This window comes from Rhamphochromis sp. 'chilingali' (genome assembly GCF_963969265.1).
Source record: "Rhamphochromis sp. 'chilingali' genome assembly, chromosome: 3".
NCBI lineage: Eukaryota > Metazoa > Chordata > Actinopteri > Cichliformes > Cichlidae > Rhamphochromis > Rhamphochromis sp. 'chilingali'.
Window position 1 is genome coordinate 2,855,025 of NC_137931.1, and position 18,522 is coordinate 2,873,546.

Consider the following 18,522-nt stretch of genomic DNA (forward strand, 5'->3'; position numbering starts at 1 on the left):
TAAATTAGCAAAAATCTGCTGACATTAATTTGAAAATGAACACCTGCTCAACACAATTAGTAACTATTACGATGATACCACAATGTGTGTAACTCTGTGTTGTTTTACAGTACTGTGAAAAAAATATTTGTTGCCTTCCTGGTTTGTAGTAAGGACTGATACAGTCTGACCATGTCTTACTGAACTGTGTCTCCAGCTACAATAGATATCAGCAGCGCCCTCTGCAGTTTGTGTGTCGAAGTGAAAAAGCTTACAGCACCTGGTATTTCCAGGAGGTTTCCCATCCAAGTATTAACCGGCCCCAATGCTGAACGTTGAAGTACTGATTCAAGTTCTTTACTCGAGCAAAAGTGAATAATTACAGGCTCTGAAATGTCCTCAAAGTACGAAAGTAAAAAGTAGACAGTTCTACTATCTATTTTTATGCACATGTAACTAGACCTTCTATATTAATATACTACAAAATTACACTGAACAAAAATATAAACGCAACACCTTTGTTACTGCTCCCATTCCCCATGGGATGGACGTAGAGACCTAAAATTCATTCCAGATACACAATATAACCATCCCTCCCAAACAGTGGTCACAAATCAGTCCAAATGTGTGGTAGTGGGCACATCTGCTATATTGAGATAATCCATCCCACCTCACAGGTGTGCCACATCAGGATGCTGATCTGACATCATGAGTAGTGCACAGGTGTACCTCAGACTGCCCACAACAAAAGGCCACCCTGGAATGTGCAGTTTTGTCTCACAGCAAAATGCCACAGATGCCACAAGCAATGAGGGAGCGTGCAATTGGCATGCTGACAGCAGGAATGTCAACCAGATCTGTCGCCCGTGCATTGAATGTTCATTTCTCAACCATAAGCCGTCTCCACAGGCGTTTCAGAGAATATGGCAGCACATCCAACCGGCCTCACAACCGCAGACCTCGTGTAACCACACCAGCCCAGGACCTCCACATCCAGCAGGTTCACCTCCAAGATCGTCTGAGACCAGCCACCCAGACAGCTGCTGGAACAATTGGTTTGCACAACCAAACAATTTCTGCACAAACTGTCAGAAACCGTCTCAGGGACGCTCAACTGCATGCCCGTCGTCCTCATCGGGGTCTTGACCTGACTCCAGCTCGTCGCCGTAACAGACTTGTGTGGGCAAATGCTCACATTCGATGGCGTCTGGCACGTTGGAGAGGTGTGCGCTTCACGGATGAATCATGGTTCACATTGTTCAGGGCAGATGGCAGCTGAGAATGTCCCAGTTCTTGCATGGCCAGCATACTCACCGGACATGTCACCCATTGAGCATGTTCGGGATGTGCTTGACCGGCGTATACGACAGCGTGTACCAGTTCCCACGAATATCCAACAACCTCGCACAGCCATTGAAGTGGAGTGGACCAACATTCCACAGGCCACAATTGACAATCTGATAGACTCCATGCGACGATGTGTTGCACTGCATGAGGCAAATGGTGGTCACACCAGATACTGACCGGTTCTGGGTCCCCAGACCCCCAATAGCGCAAAAAACTGCACATTCCAGGGTGGCCTTTTGTTGTGGGCAGTCTGAGGTACACCTGTGCACTACTCATGATGTCAGATCAGCATCCTGATGTGGCACACCTGTGAGGTGGGATGGATTATCTCAATATAGCAGATGTGCCCACTACCACACATTTGGACTGATTTGTGACCACTGTTTGGGAGGGATGGTTATATTGTGTATCTGGAATGAATTTTAGGTCTCTACGTCCATCCCATGGGGAATGGGAGCAGTAACAAAGGTGTTGCGTTTATATTTTTGTTGAGTGTATTTTTCTGAGTTTTCTCTTCATCAACCCTGGTATCAAACAGGCCCGGGGTGTCAATGACAGCAACGCGATGTCCATCCACTGCAGCTTTTCCTTTGAAAGATTCTACAGTCACAGATATGGGACTGAACTTGGATTCAAAGCACTCACGGCCCAGAATAGTGTTTCCAGTAGCACTCTTTCCAGTTCCAGTCTTCCCCACCATCACTATCCTCATCTCATCATCGTTTGTCCTGCCAGAATCGAACTTGCCAGCCATGCTTGGGTTGTAATTGCTTCTGTCGATGTTCAGTCTAAACAGTGTTGTGTAGCCAACAGAAGTGGAGCAAGAAGTGAAAGGCAAAGACTGTGCTGCAGCTTCTTCAACAGGCAGCATGAGCCAAACCACACCTACAATGACTCTTTTTTTTCTTTTTGGCCTGTCCCGTTTGGCTCTTTTGCATCAGAATTGTTGTCTAAAGGCAAAGAAAGATGCCCAACGGATTTACTTTACCAAATTGACCATCCCAGCCTTGCCGTAATGGTCCATTTGATTCACCTTTTATTGTTTATTTTATTTTCACTTGCTGAATACGGGACAGACTTGACTGGGGGAAAGAAGGGGAGAAAGAAAGAGGGAAAGAGAAAGAGCTGAGAAGAGGGACGGGGGAGAAGGGCAAAAAACAAAAACCAACAGAACGGGCAGAGAAAAAAAATGCATATATCAATCACCTGGATCACCTGCTGAGAAAGAAAAAAGAAAACAAGCAGAAGAGAACAAGAGTAATAGAATAAACAACGTCACAATGATATATGGGAATATGACAGTAAATACTAAATATTAAACATTATTGTGCAGCACATAAGATCAACAGAACACAGTGTGCTTTGAGGTAGGAGCCAAAAAGGGTGTAGTTTGTGGGTGTGATCACCCGTGTGTACACCTGTGAGCATGGACGCGCTTGTTTTTTGTTTTTTTAAAAGGTTCCTTCATGTAATGATCTGCTAGAGGGTGTGGGGGGGCCACAGCCCCGTCCTCCAGGGCGTGAAGCAGGTGTGGAGGAGATCAAAACTCCAGACATCCAGAGGCCCCCAGAACACAAGAGACCAAGGAAGACCAACAGAGGGGCAGCTGCGCCACTGTCCCAGAAAGAGCTGAGGAGAGTCCCAGATGAGGGCTCACTCAGCAGCCGCGGAGCAGAAGCCAGGGGGAGTTGCAGTGACGCGCCCGTGAGCTCCGCCGGCAGCCAGCTGCGCCTGAGTGACCGAGCCCCAGGCCGAGAGGCCGGGGGCACCCCACCTCCAAAGGGGCCCGAGCGAGCCCCAGGCTCCAGGCCCCGATAAGCGGCCGCCAAGGAGTGAGCCGGTGTGTACCTGGACGCCCATCCCCGGACACAAAGAACCACCAACGCACCGATGTCTGAGGGGGTCCGCCACTGGCAGGGGAAGTGGTGGTAGGGGGAGATAGGCCTCCAAACCTTGGAGGGCCTGAGATGTCCCCAGAGAGGTGGCGTCTGATACCCAACCTGACATATAGACACAGACATACAGGCACACACAGATACAAACATCCATTCCCACCCTCATGCTCTCATATGCACTTACTCCACACTCAACCAACGTGGAGACAGACATAAAGAGACGTTGTACACACGATCACACTCCCCAAGCGTACTCTACAAACCGGGTCTAGGTACCCCCGCCCCTGGAGGGGGGAACTGCACCCGGACCCAGGTGGTGTTACCCTTTTCCCTGCGGTGGGGGGAGGCAGACCGCCCCGACTCCGCAGCAGCAGGGAGGCCCCACACTCCAGACCGCAGTCGGACGGCCAACTCCTCCTCCTAGCCCCCCCGCTCCAGCAGGTCGCAGAGAATGGGGGTGAGAGAAGACTCCAAACCTCCCTCCACCCGCTCATTGTAGTGTTGATGCATGTGTGTTCTAAGGTGCATTTAAAACCCAGGAGGGCATGGAGCTACCTGCCAGAGAGCAGCAGGTAAGCGCATGGTCCCTCCTGCTAGCCCTCAATGTCTACGTGTATTTAAAATTGAGAGGTGGGCAACCACGCGAGGGGTGGGGTGTACACCCTGATGGTAATTTGGATTCCGTGTATCGTGCCCACCCCCAAGATCCTATATGTATGTGTAATGAGAGTGTGAATAATGTGAATGTCTAAGTTGTGGGATAAAATTGAGGCAGAGGCAGCCAGAAGGGGACAGAGGGGGGTAGCCTCCTCTGTAACAGTATTTTGTCTACGTCCGCCATTGTAGAAATTAATTTCACCGAAACAATAACGTGGCGCACAGTGTGACGTCAGAAGAGGCGCACACCTTTGACGCTGCGTTTACTCCGTTTTCCTCGTCCACACGTAAACGCAAAAACTGAGTTTTTGAAAATATCCACCCTGGCAGGAGTTTTTAAAAATCTCAGTTTTCAGTGACCGAAAACGCCGTTTACGTGTGGACGAAAGGCGCAAACGCATAGAAAAATCTGCGTTTTCAAAAATACCCGGGTACGTGTGGACGTAGCTTTAGACTCTTCAGTTCTGTGTACTATAGCTGGCATTTATTGTAAAATGCCAACGTGAGTATTTGATTCTTCTGCTTCTAGTAGAGGTATTACAGTAACATGGCTATTAGTGCAATACCATAGCATTTATCCACATAACAATGATGTAAGAATTGTGTTTAAGTAAAATCTGAAGATATTTCACTTGAGTAGCCCGTGCTACATTTTAATACCACAATAACTATTTGATTAGTCTCACCATCAGTTTATGATTATGCCAGTACTGAACACAAAAATTTAAGAGACAAATCAAGAGCCTGGTTTGTCAGATTGCACATTTTTATTTTAGTTAAATGATCTCCAGATGATCAAAAAGTGAAAACGTGCAAATGTTAACTTATCAACAAATGTTGTTACAGTAGTTTTGACTGCCAATCACAATCATGTTCTCAGAACTGTTAAAACACACATTATACACGATAATGTCATGTAAGGATAGTAACTGATCCAAAGGACATCTTCAGAGATGGTCTTCAACAAACTCAAAGTGCTTCAACAAGCAACACACACATAATCAGGAATTTCTACTGTTTATTTAAAACAGCATTAAATTGAATGACATTTTATTTATATAGCACCAAATCACAGACCCTACAGTGATTAAACATTTCAAACTATTTTATGATATACTTGAGATAGCACATGTTCAAATTCACATTTTTTATGAACATATTGCTTCCTCATAGACACATTTCAAACAATTTCATACTTTCTATCTGTTAATTTTGTGGTTTTAGAAAGCCTTTATTAAATCAAATGTAAATGTTTATAAAGGAAGGTCAAAATTAAAGGCTTGTGGCACAGGCAAAGTTTGGGCAGAGTCTGACTGATGGGACTCTTTTTGTGACTTATTTACTCAGATTCAGCATCACACAATAAAATATATAACTGATAAAGAAACAGAAAGACAGAGAACCGTTTAAGGCATCATTGAAACCTGATACTTCAGGCCTCAAGGTGTACAGGTAGGCCATTTTCACATTTTATCCTTTTGTTTTTTCTGAGTGTTAGCATTTGGTATAAACAAGGTTTGCTGCTTATCATTATGCAGTCAATGACATCAAATTTGTGGGTGACAAACCCCTTTTTGTTAGTGCTACACAAAGCAACTACTAAGGTCACCTTATCTTTCATGAAAGTATTTATTGACTTACACTGATTTATGTCATTGACATTTATCATCATGTTATTACAGTCATGAGAGCCCTTTCTTGGAAGGATGTGTTTCCTTTTGAAATCTTTATAAGTTTGTGAGAGCACAGCAGCAGAGAGCAGCAGCAGCAGCAAACAGGCACATTGAACCTTCATGAGTCCCTGGTGAAGAAAAACCAAACATTTACATTAGTCTGTCCTCTTTAAAGTTTTGATTTTAGTGGGCAGTTGTCTGTAGAACAAAAAAAATATAATATTGTTTAAACAGTCATAATAAAAAAAACATTTTCTGAGTAAATGACATCCAACACAATACTCTGGGAAATTAACTTTCTGAATTTTTGTTTACATTTTTGTGGAATTACAAGAAAAATAGGACCTTTTTAGTACACTATAACAGTAAGTACAGAAAAAGAAGAAAACAAAACAAACTTTTTATAATATACTAAATTTTTGTAATGCAAACTTGCTGAATTACTTAGTTTTGTGACTTGACTGAGAACGGGTTGGTTGGTTAATCTGCGGTGGACATAAGCTGGTCGTCTGAAGCACCAGATGGTAAAGATGTATTTTTAGATTCAATCTGATGAATATGGTTGAATCATAGTAAATACATTACACAGTGACCTGCTGATAGACTCTTTAACTTTAACAAAAGCAAAGTAACCACTAAAGTCAGCTGTGTATGTGAGATATATGACTTGAACAACATCCAACAACAACGAGTCACTTATTTTCACAAACAGCTCTGTGTGTAAGTTATGGAGGTCATTTATCAGATATACAAATTCACTGAGACACTATTACTTTTGTTTTCTTTAACTCTGAAGCATTCCAAGGATATTACTTAATTAATGTAATACTTTTTTTGTATACAACTTCTAGTCTTCTTCTTCCCCTTTCAGCTGTTCGCTTTAGTTATCATCCTATCCTTACCATCCTCATCTGTCACACCAGCCCTCTCCAGCTTTGTCTCCAAAACCTGTCCCTCTGATGTAATCTTTTTTAATCCTGTCGATTCTGGTCAATCTTAGTACTAACAAAATGCAACTGCCATTATTATTATAGTTTTATCATTAATGATGGACTAAAAACATTGTATTCGTGCAGTTTTATGATGTACATTTTTCAGATATCAGTGTTTATAACCAAAAGGCCTACGGAAATGTTATTACCCACTAGCAAAAGGTTACACAAAGGCAAAATGGTAAAATATAACAAGTTCAAAGACTGACCTGCTTAAAGATGAAAATCACCAAAAAAGGAACAAAAAGTCAAACAAAACAGCCAAGGGAGAAAGAACCCTGATTCCTCTGTGCAGCTCCTGCCCTACTCCTGTGGTATGCAGAGCAACAGTTTAGCACCCACACTTCCTGTCCATTTCATAGTGTGTATTTTAAGCCCATATACGGCATATAAACAACTAACCAACAGAGTTACAGAGACATGACCACAACAAGGAAATGCACTTACGCCCTTCTCTGCTAACACACACATATATATTTGGTTTAATACATTAACATTATTATTATTATTATTTGTGACTTAAACTAAAACAAATATTTTTTTATCATGATGCAAACCATAAAGGGCCAAAGTGCTCAAATAAAAAGTCCTTTTATGTTGTCAATCATCACACCATGTACATCTTTATGAGTTTACATGAGAAATATGTCTTATCTGATCATAACAAAACAAAAGCTGTTTTCTAGACTCCAGTGGTGTTGCAGACAGGGGGTGTACAGTGTGTTCACAAGAGTCACACGTCCTGCAGACGTGACATTGACTCAGTGAATTTTGACCATGTGACATGCAGAGGTGCTTATCTCTCTACAGAGATGGAAGTCACAAAACAGTTTCGCCACTTTAGCTTTTCTTTCTTTATTTTTAAACTTCTGTACCGCATTAACCATTTCCCGCAGTAAGCTATTGTAATAGGTAATGGCAAAATAAGTCATGTGTACATTACAGCTGAGTGAATATGAACTTTGAAATGTTTCATCTGAATTTACCATGGCCAAATCAGTCTTTAATGGGGCCACAGTGTGTATAAAGTGTAATTAATAATACAAGAAACTAAAATCATGAAACTTCTAACACAAGACTTTAATACTGGTACATTTGGCATCTTGATAAGTTGAACTTTAACTGTCACTACATATTGTTACTCCCAAATAAATAAGAATAATCAAAAATATTTAACTGGAACATGTTTTGATCAAAAATCTAAAGGTTTAGTGTCCTCAGACAATCTAAAAGTGTATTACTTCTATTTTGTTTTTAGCTTTTCGAGCATATACTATATGATATGCAGTGTACCTTGACTTACATTAGATAGATGTCTGTCATATACAGGAGAGACAACAGAGATGTGCAAATAGTTTATTAGCAGACTGGCAGAATATTATTTGATGTATATATTGTGTGGCAGAATAATTATAAATTGTAGATATATTCAGAAGTATAGAGATACGTGTCATGTTAGAGTCATGCCTGTGGCCACAAGTGCAACTGGTCTTCTGGTTTAAAATGCGGAAATATGAGCAAACTGTCAAAACATTTCACAAGTCTGTCAGTCACAGAATAAATGCCACATCATAGTTCATCTGTTGTTGCACCAGATATGTTAGCAGAGTGTGCACAAACTGTATAAATCATCAGTTATATAAATATAGTGCTGTGAAAAAGTGCTGTCACAGTTTGGCCGACAAACATGCAGGAATACCTTGTTTAATGTAAAACCAGCTTTGAATAGCAAACTGTGTCTACAAGCTGTTGTGGTCATTTGTTGTGACAGTTGCATTGTTTCCTAATCACAAATAGAGAAGTGCTAAAGCGTCTCAGGAAGGTTGCAAAAGTGATGCAAATAATTATCTGAGATGTTTGTGCTTTTATGTATAAAAGCGGAAGTGCACAGAGTCTACGCTCTGACAAAGGCAAACTATGACTTGTAAATGTAAAATATAATATCTGTTGGTCTTCAGTCTTCACTTCATGTTTGGTAAGAACATTCATTTATCATATATTATAGGAAAGAAACTCATTGATAGACAAAACTCTTAACTGAAGTTCACACACAGGTGTAAAGACGTGTGTTGAATACCAAAGTCTGAATTATTGATTCTGCTCCACTTTGCAGATTACCAACTCATTCCTGAGCCACTGCGAGTTAACCAAACAACTACAAGCAAAAACAAAAAAAGGTAGAGTGCTGGGTAACCGATATTTTTGTATGTGAAACTGCATTTAGCAAAAGCAGTGTCTCTGTGGCTCTGTTATTACAGAGCATCAAATAAATGCAAACATTTTGATGGAGGCTCAACACTGTTTTACTGTAAATCTACACATTTTCAGATAAAACCAAAGTAAAATGTGATCAGTGTCATCCAGTTGATGTGCACTATATCAAATTTATGACAGATCTACTACACCAGTAACAAGAATGAGGAAATATTAATGTAAATGCTCTGTTTTCTTTATCAGGGGATCATGAGGTTTCAATGTGCCTGTTTGCTCCTGGTGCTGTTTTCTCCTGCTGTGCTCTGTAAAACTGATGACAAGCTCAAAACTAAACATATCGTTGTGAGAAAGGGCTCCTGTGATCAAATGATGAAAAACATCAATGGCAGAAATGAATGCAAGGAGAAAAACACTTTCATCAAAGAAGAGTATTTGGAATCAGTTCTGACTGTGTGTGTAAAAACAAACACAGGATTCATCCCCAGAGAGTATGACGTTATTAAATGTAAACAATCGAGCAAGAACCCTTGTTCATACAAGTACACTGAAACCAAACTTCAGGTGATAACGTGTAACAATGGAAAACCTGTACACCTTGATGCGTGGAAGAATTAAAGTTGAAAGTGATGCTATTTGTGCCTCTTTACTTGGAAGTAACATTTATCTAAATGTTAATTATGTGGCTATGTTCAGTTAATTCTGGAAATTAAAGGATTTATTTTGGAAGTGTAAGAATTTGGGAAACATTGAATATAGCAGAATAAACTTTCTTCCTCCAGCAATCTTTGTTTGTCTTTTGATTTATTGGATTTACAGCTATGAATACATTTTGAAGCAGAATACATGCTTGCATTTTTCACATTGTCAATTTATCTGGACACAAACCAAAAACAAAACTGGAACTGGGAGGACTGGGAGTATTGTGTTCTGGGCAATTTTGTAACCTGTGCTAGAGCAAAACTGTTTTTATTTTTTTTACAGCACATCAACAAAACGCAAACAAAATTCTTATAGAGTTCTTGTATACGCTGTAAAAAAAAATCTGTAATTTTACATTTTTCTTCTGTTACATCTTTGCAGAATTTTGCAGATATAATTATCTTTGAAAACTATAATTACTGTCCAGTAGTTGCCAGATTCAGAAATGTATATTGTATACAGATTATATATAGATACAAATGTAATGAGTATGAACAATTGCATGTAAATTACAGGTTTGCATTATTAAAATGCAATCAATCATAATATTATTTTACAGATGGCTATTGAAATTTCATATAATTAAAGTACTATCAGTTATGTAACACTAAAAATATCAATATTTTTGTACTTTTTTTTTTATTGAAAAATATCAGAAGTGAAAGGGTTATATTGAGAAAATTGTGCCACCAATCAGTCAAAACATTTTGTATCTTAGTTCTTAACAGAAGCAGTGTTAGTGCTGGTACTCTGCCGCGCAACCTCGACAAGATCTGAAATGATGTGATTGGAAATTGAAAAGTTTCATCCAATAGGCAGCAATAAGGAAAAAATTTGGAGGAAGGAAACAGGCCATTTATAGTTTGTACCTGGTGAAGGATGACAAACAGGATTAAAAAAAGGATTAAATGTTGAGACACAGGAAGTGTGTTTAAAAGCTGTCATTGGAAAACTGAATTTCATAACTCTATAATGTTTAAGTAGGTAAATGTTTATATAAAAATCAAAATGCTATGCCGTATTACTGCACTGTTATGATAGTATCAAACAAACCAAAGCTAATATTAAATGTAACTTTCAGTGTTTATATGGAATCCAGTCTGATTTGATAAGATTTGTAGTTAGCAATGTAATTACATGTGCATGTGATTACAATACCAATAACATTTAATAACATTAACATTTTTTAATTTTTTAAATAAAACGTCATTTTAAACTTTGTAGGTTGGAATAACTTATTTTTAAAAAATTTTTTTATTAAATACCACGATTTCTTACATAAAGTTATAAATAATAAATTATATCAATAACAGTTGATAGAATCAACAATGAACAGTAGATTGTTATAATTACAAACCCAGATGCTAGTTTTACAGTATTTAAGAGCATTTTGACTTTTAAGGGTGGTATGTAATTTTTATGATTAAATAAGACTGCCATGTAGGAGAATTGACATACAATTACATTATAATAACAGTACTTTTCTGCAACTCTAAGGTTGATCAGTTGTGCTGTAGGAACATTTCATCATATTAATAGTTAAAATGTAATCATTTTTACACATGTAAAAATATTGCAGGTAAAAGTTAAAGCTATAAAGCCGTATATTTATATCTAAAAAAAGGTTTTTTTGAAATTCACTTATTTTTTTTCTTAACAGTACTTAAATATAGAGCTGCAGTATATCGAAGTTATGACAGATCAACTGTGCCACCAAAATGTAAGAAAGGAAACAAAATTGTGAATGCTATGTTTCTTTTTATGTTAAAGAAGATAATTTTTTTATTTGCCCAGTTAAATGTCGATTTCTGACAAGAAGATTTTAGCCCTTATATTAATGTATGAAACCTCAAAACCAAACTGCTAATTACGGTCTGAGAGGTACATTAAAGAGTTGCATGGTTATTATTGCATTTGCCTATATTAGATAAATACACCAAAAAGTTACTGCAGATAGATAACGTTTGTCAGTGGGCATCGACGTAGATACTGCATTAAGTTTCACTTCCTGGCTGATCTTTTCTTTACTCTTTTCTCAAAAACACAAGTTACTATATCATCTTATTGGCTCATTCATCTGACTGCTCCTGCTATGTGGGCGTGTTCAGAGGCTCCAGCTGCAGCCACAGGCCTCCCTCCGCACGCAGGACGAGTTGGGGGAGACGGCGAACTCTGCTGCTCCCGAGTTCAGGATTCACTCCTGGGGTCAGTCGAAACCTGAGCAGGGTCAACGCCACAACAACACGGAGCTCCACCATGGCGAATTTCTGACCAATGCAGTTCCTGTTAAAATATACTTGTTATTTTGCTACCAAAACATTTCCTAGTTGTACTGTTGGGAATAATTCTGAAACTGAACCTGGGGCCTGAGGAGAAGGGGATGAAGGCATGAGAGGTTTGGCTCCTTTTGTTGCTTGGGTCAAATCGCTGGGGATCATATTCCTGGTTAGAGAGCAAATGACAAAGATTAAATATGACAGATTTGTATCAAAAATTAAGATGATCTTACTAAGTGCTTACATGTGGGTTTGTCCAAACAGTGGGGTTATGGTGTGTTCCATAAATGCTTACCAAGCAGATTGTACCTGGTTTACAAGAAACAATTAGTTGAGTTAGTTAAAGCTTAAACTTTCCTTTTACAACTTCAACATTTATTCGTTATCAGCTTCTCTCATTAAGTGTGTAACTTGACATTAAAAACTGGAACTAATATATAGTAATCTCTCCTTAAATAGTATCCCTTAAAGTACTGTCTCACAAATGAAAGCTAAAGCATGATTTATGACAAGACACAGCTCTTGAATCTCCTAAGTCTATTTGAAAATCTTGAAAGAGAGTTTCCCCCCTCACCTGCTGGGACTGTTCGGTTTCCTGGCAGCACCATGTCCTGGGTGTAACTCCGTGTTACAGCCTGCACAGGAGAGTGGAGTCTGAGGCTCTCTTTGATGCACATGGTGGTGAAGGGAAGGTTGGACAGATCCTCCCTTAAGATCAAGTCATGTCAGGGCACTGAGATAAAATTCACATGTAAACATCTGAAACTACCAATAATGTTGCTGGCATTTGTATTTTCTGACCACTGGATTTCTTGTCCATCTCGTCCCTCTATCAGGTCCATCACTTCCTGTCTGCATTTTTCCTGATAGTGTTCATGGCGTGCTAAATTATAAAGCGTCCAGCAGATGGCACTGGCTGTTGTGTCATGACCTGCCCGAGAAGAAGGAAGATTTGCAAAGTGTGAGGATAATGACAGCAAACTATGAGCTGCAGCTTTAAAGAGACATCCTAGAGTATACAGCAGCAGTTACCACTATGGTGTAATTTTTATGTGTGACCACAGATGTTACTGTAACATGTCACCTGCAAACATGAAAGTGTTGGCCTCAGCCTGCATTTCCTCGTCCGTTAGTCCTTGCCCATCTTCATCCTTCAACACACAGACATCTTGCAACTAATGCAGTGCCAAAAATGTAATGCATGTTCATTTCATTTCATTCATTTATTTGTTCATTTTCAGGCACAACAAATACCTATATTGAACATAAAATGCACAAAACAAAAAACAAAAATTGCCTGAAAAAGGAGTGGGACGAAGAAAACTTATTAAATCCCACCCCTATACTCACTCATCAACAAAAAAAACAAACTTCCCGCAGCTACGCCCATCATTGCATACAGACCCATCAACAGCCCCGGGCACATACAAGCATCTAAACGGCAGCTCGCAACCAACAATTAGAGCCTTCATAACTGAATACAGAATATATAAATTATAAATTGCATTACCACAGGTAACAGGCAGTAATAACTACAAGTAACAAACACACATACATATATATATATCTACACACACATGTACATATATGTACATACATACACACACTTTTTTTTTTGGAATCCATACCAGCAATGGTAAGAGGACAGACATTACAGAGCACACTAAAACCATCATTGAGTATACTGTGACCAGACCAACTGTTTGTAGAGAAATTTAAATCTATGAATATTTTTGCATTGTTTCAATTGTAAACTCAGACTGTTCCCGATTTTCACACCACATACAGACACACAAAAGCCTTTACGGGTTGTTCGAGTTCTGGGTAATTTGAATTCTCCAAAGCCTCTCACATTATAAACCTTTTCTCGAATTTCAAATCTAGTTTGTAAATTTGCCGGTAAAAGTTTAGTAAAAGCTTTATACAAAATTATGGATGTATTGTAATTAACCAGATCCTGGAATTTAAGTAACTTTGCCTGAAGAAAGAATTTGTGAGTATGATCTAGATAACCAGCCTTGTGAATAATACGCAGTGCTCGTTTCTGTACTGTGACTCATGGATTAGTTGTATTTTTATATGTGTTTCCCCACACTTCCACACAATATGTAAGATATGGAAGAACCAGGGTACAGTACAGAGTACGAAGTGCATCTTTATCAAGGAATTGCTTCACTTTGTTCAAAACTGCGAGGCTTCTGGAAATTTTGGTTTTTATGTGTCTGACGTGTGGTTTCCATGAAATTTTATTATCAATTACGACTCCCAAAAATTTGTTTTCACTCACATTATCAATTGGTACACCTTCAATGATAATTGGTAATTCTACATTATATTTTAAATTACCAAAAAACATTGCTTTAGTTTTATTTATATTTAATGATAATTTATTTATGTCCATCCATTTTTTTATTAATTTTAGCTCCCTGTTTACGGTCATTACAAGATCAGTATAATCATCGCTACTGAAAAATATGTTGGTGTCATCTGCGAACAGTATGAGTTTAAGTACTTGAGAAACATCAAAAATATCATTTATGTATACATTGAAAAGTTTTGGTCCCAACACTGACCCTTGGGAACACCACATGTAATACCAAGTTTCTCTGAATGGTAATGCCCTATGCTAACATATTGTTCCCGACCCGTTAGGTAACTTTTTAACCAGTTACCAGCTTTCCCTCGAATACCATATCTTTCCAATTTATCCAATAAACAAACTGCAGGATAATTAATATGCGGAGGCCAAGAAAAACAAGTCACTGGTCACTAAAAGGACTTATCCAGGACCCACTCAGATGCCCATAAGAGTGAGCCTGTATAGCACATCTATATATCCAACCAGCTCGAAGAATATGCAGTGAAATCAATACAGTTGAATTCCATTTGGCCAAAGATATGTGTCATCTAAATATTGTCTTACTCCCAAAGCAGCAGAAACTGTGCTGCATGCTAAAACACACGGGGAAAATGTAGAGATCCAACAACTAATATTTTGCTGTGAGATTTGCTATGATACATTCTTCATGCAGGTAGAATGAAGTGAAAGATTGAATTTTTCTGCAAAGAGGTTTTAATAAACAGTTAATGTAGTACAATGTGAACAAAGTGCCTTGTTGATTTAATCATTTTTAAACATGAGTGTATACATATATATACACAGAGTAACTTTTAATGTTTAAATGTATGAAAAGTTTTAACTTTAATGTGCAGCTGTATGAAATATACAGCAGCAGCAAAAGTGCACGAAGTAGTAAACTAAATATGACTCCAGGTAATTTATTTTTCACCTCTGTGAGATTTTGACATCTAGTATTATGTGAAGTCAGCTAATGCAGAGAAAGTCTGGCTATGTTGAAATTTCCTCATTATGAATCATCTACATGTTACAAACCCTTATTTAAGAGACACTTAAGCCGGTGCAGTATTTCAATTAAAAATGGCTCTATACACTCCTTTTTTCCACTACTACCTCCTCCTGGTATCTACTCGGCTCAGCCCGGCTCATTTTCTTTCAGTCGCTTTCTATTAAAGTTGAGTACCATCCTACCTTTGTCGACAACAGGATGTCTACAAAATCTTTCCTTTTCTGGGCTGTTGGAGCAATTTCAGATTGTGCTTCTGTCTCCCTCTGTTGGTTAAAGAGGGTGCGGCGCTTCTCAACCACATCCCTAGTGAACCTGTAAACCAGAATGCAGCGGTTTACATCACTAGCCTGCCTTTACCATACTCAACAGTTCATTAGACATAATTACAAGTTACTATTCAAGAATATTACAGCATCAAAAGTATCTAGAACATTAGATTTAAATAGATTTTTTTTTCAACAGTATTGCACAAGGAAAAGAAGATAAGCAACATAAAGGACAGTAACACTTTAGTTTTCACCATTTGGGAGTAACAATGTGTCATCACAATTGCAGCCTTCTATGTGACTTGTGTAACTCAGCTGCAGAATGTCAGAAGGTCAGATTATTACCTGTGTACTGTGTTTAAGGCTTGTTTGAATCGTTCCCCCTGCCGAGTCTTCCAGTAAATCCAGTCCCAGTGGTGTAAAATATTTTTTTCTCTACGCTCTATTATCAGGTCACTGAGCTCCACTATGGCTGACACGTACTCACTGGAAGACCTGGAGGGACAATCTTCTTAGAAACTGACAACTACAACAAAAATGGGAGATATCAGTTGAAGTAAGTGGCTGATCTCACTGCTGACAGTTGCTGTCGTAGCTGAAGGCACATTTCAGTAAACTGTCCAGAGTCATCAGAGTGACGTGGTCAAACATCTCCAGATTAGTTTTGCCTTCTGCTACAAGTCGGCACCACTTGTCCTGAAAACGGAAACAAGGAGGGATTAACAGGATAAAGGTGTGAGCATAAGCATGGAAACAAATCATATGTGGTGTGTGATTCATATGGTATATAATTTACAGCACCTGCTCTGTGCATGATAAGCATACGTTTTTGACAATACTGGAAAATATCATAATATAATATTAAAATATATAAATAAAACAATACACAAATATAAAATCTATAACCAGCTGGATCTAACAAGTAACCATAGCAACTCCATACAAAGTGAGCTTCGCACGGCTTGATATAATGAGAAATGTGGCAACGGGAACCTCTGGGGTACGCAGTTTTGTCACTGCTGTTGTGTGCTTGTGTGCGCAGCGCCTCTATACATGCTCTTTGTGATGTGTAGTAATGGGTACCTACCAGTGAGGACGAAACATACAGTGTCAAACATTCTTGTGCAACACAAATCTGTCATGAGCAAGATGAAAGCAACAAAAGTCTGACTGCCATCACCCAGAGAAGCTCAAATATAAGAGCTGTGCACGTGTAATTTGTAAAAGAAAACAAAAGTTGTATTCACAATTTCCCAAACAGGAACTTTTGATAACTTGAATCAAAACCGTCCTTCAGAAGCTATTCAAGAAAACATTACACAAACGTTGTAAAGGAGTTCTGAAATCTGAAATGAGATCTTGTCCTGACCCTGAATAAATACAGTCACACTGTAAAGTCTAAAAAAAAATAAAAATTTTTTTTAAAAAGGGCATGTTCTAATCTCTGTAGCAAAATATTATGGTGAGCAGTATCAAATGCTGCATTGAGGTCTAGCAGGATAAGCACAGAGAGGAGGCCACTGTCAGAGGCCATAAGAAGATTATGGGTAACCTTCAATTAACTTAATTTGTAACCTGAAGTTAACTGGAAACCTAATTTTCCTCATTGCTGTATCAGTTTAACCATATGCAGTTTTTAAAGGTTTCAAGTGTTTGCTTGTCTAAATATGTCAGTAAAAACTAAAATTAGCATGTTTTGTGTATCTCTATGTGTGCCTGTGTGTCTCTTACATGCATGGTTTTAGCTGAGGAGTTAAAAACGGCAATGTAGCTCTTCAAAATATCAAAATGAAAAGCTGGAGTGAGCAGCCGCCTCTTGCGAGACCACACCTCTCCGTTACTGATCAACACACTGTTTCCTGAGAGAAAAAAGAGAGTTTGCAGGAATAATTCTTTCCTGTATTTCCTATGTTCTATTAAGACTGGGTAATTTAAAAAAATTTGACAGTGATCCTATCTTGCAACCATGGATGAGAAAAGCTGAAATGTCTGACTTACCCAGCCATGGCTGTAGATGGTGATAAATGAGTTCATCTTTCACTGTGATGCTGGCTGAAAAAAGTAAATAACAGATGATGTGAGAGAAGAACAAAAGCTTTGGAAATGTGGTTTAATACTGACTGACTGTTGGTGTTTTACCCTACCAGGTGCCATAAGCAGAGGTTTGACGTAGTCAGGGTGGAAGAGTCTGACCAGATGATAGAAAGGACCGAGGAACCAGCAGCAGGAGTGTTTGTATGTCTGCACCAGGTCATCCACCCGCTGAAGACCTTCTTCTGTGCTCTGCATCTAAAATGTTTCATCCCGAAACAAAATTTAAAGTTTTGCTGTGTTTAAAACAGTCGAAGAGGAAATAATGGTGATATTTTGCAACAGAAAGTAAACCCTGTTTAATTCGGAACTCTACAGTTATGTTACGATTTAGAGATAAATATGTCAAATAGATCATAAAAATCTAGATGATTGCTGCGTGTCGTACCTTCCCAAGATGGCCCAACAGCCATGAACGTGTCTGTGGTTTGCTGAAACAGGACAACTTGTGAGTGTACCAGGCGTGACGCAGCAGCAGCCTCGCAGTCCAAAGTGCAACCACAGTAAACAGTCCAGTACTGAAAATGTACAGGACTGAAGAGAGACCTGTCCAGCTGAGGACCAGAGCAAGGACAGTGTGCAGGAGAGTCATCATTAGGAGAGAGAAATTAGCATCCAGAAGTCCAAGTTTCTCACCACTGATCCTGCTCTGTCGTGTTTCTTATAGGGGGAAGTTGCTGATGTTGAAACATGTAGAGAGGAAACTGCTCCACCCCACCAATTCTGATTGTAAATACTGAAAGGTTAAAGTATTACACTGAACTGCATTGCTCTAACTGCATCAAGTTGTTGAAACCACTGAAAGGCATTGCATTGTTGTACTGTGCAACAGTGCTGGAAGCAGTTTGTACATAGAGAAGCAAAATCTTCCAAAATATGCAGTTGTAGAAATATAAACATTATCCCATCCTGGAAAAAAGCTTGATAAAAAAAGTGAAATGGCAAAACACACACAAAAGCAAACAAACAAACAAAAATCCCTAGAAAGCTAATAACCAAATTAAATGTCTGCCCCCAGAAATGTAAAGTAAAATTGTATGTGTATGTAAGAACAAAGCTAAATTT

General features: G+C 38.9%; 1 protein-coding gene across 1 annotated transcript; it reads right to left on the reverse strand.

Annotated features, from left to right (window-relative positions):
• Positions 1-11,219: 11,219 nt before the first annotated feature.
• cyp4f3 (cytochrome P450, family 4, subfamily F, polypeptide 3) lies at positions 11,220-18,062 on the reverse strand. Its single transcript, XM_080878299.1, has 13 exons — positions 17,846-18,062; positions 17,511-17,655; positions 17,365-17,418; positions 17,098-17,225; positions 15,941-16,062; positions 15,712-15,861; positions 15,283-15,412; positions 12,817-12,883; positions 12,534-12,663; positions 12,307-12,440; positions 11,977-12,041; positions 11,816-11,898; positions 11,220-11,739 (listed from the first exon to the last, which is right to left on the reverse strand). The coding sequence occupies exons 1-13, from the start codon at positions 18,050-18,052 to the stop codon at positions 11,547-11,549; spliced, it is 1,608 nt and encodes a 535-aa protein (XP_080734425.1). The 5' UTR covers positions 18,053-18,062; the 3' UTR covers positions 11,220-11,546.
• Positions 18,063-18,522: the final 460 nt, after the last annotated feature.

Bases quoted from the DNA above. Each gene is read 5' to 3' on its own strand.
- cyp4f3 (XM_080878299.1), bottom strand. From the start codon at position 18,052: ATGATGACTCTCCTGCACACTGTCCTTGCTCTGGTCCTCAGCTGGACA. The intron at 16,063-17,097 runs GTAAGAGACACA...TTCCGTTTTCAG, and splicing joins CCTCAGCTAAAACCATGCAT to GACAAGTGGTGCCGACTTGT. The intron at 11,740-11,815 runs GTTCAGTTTCAG...ATATTTTAACAG, and splicing joins CCCTTCTCCTCAGGCCCCAG to GAACTGCATTGGTCAGAAAT.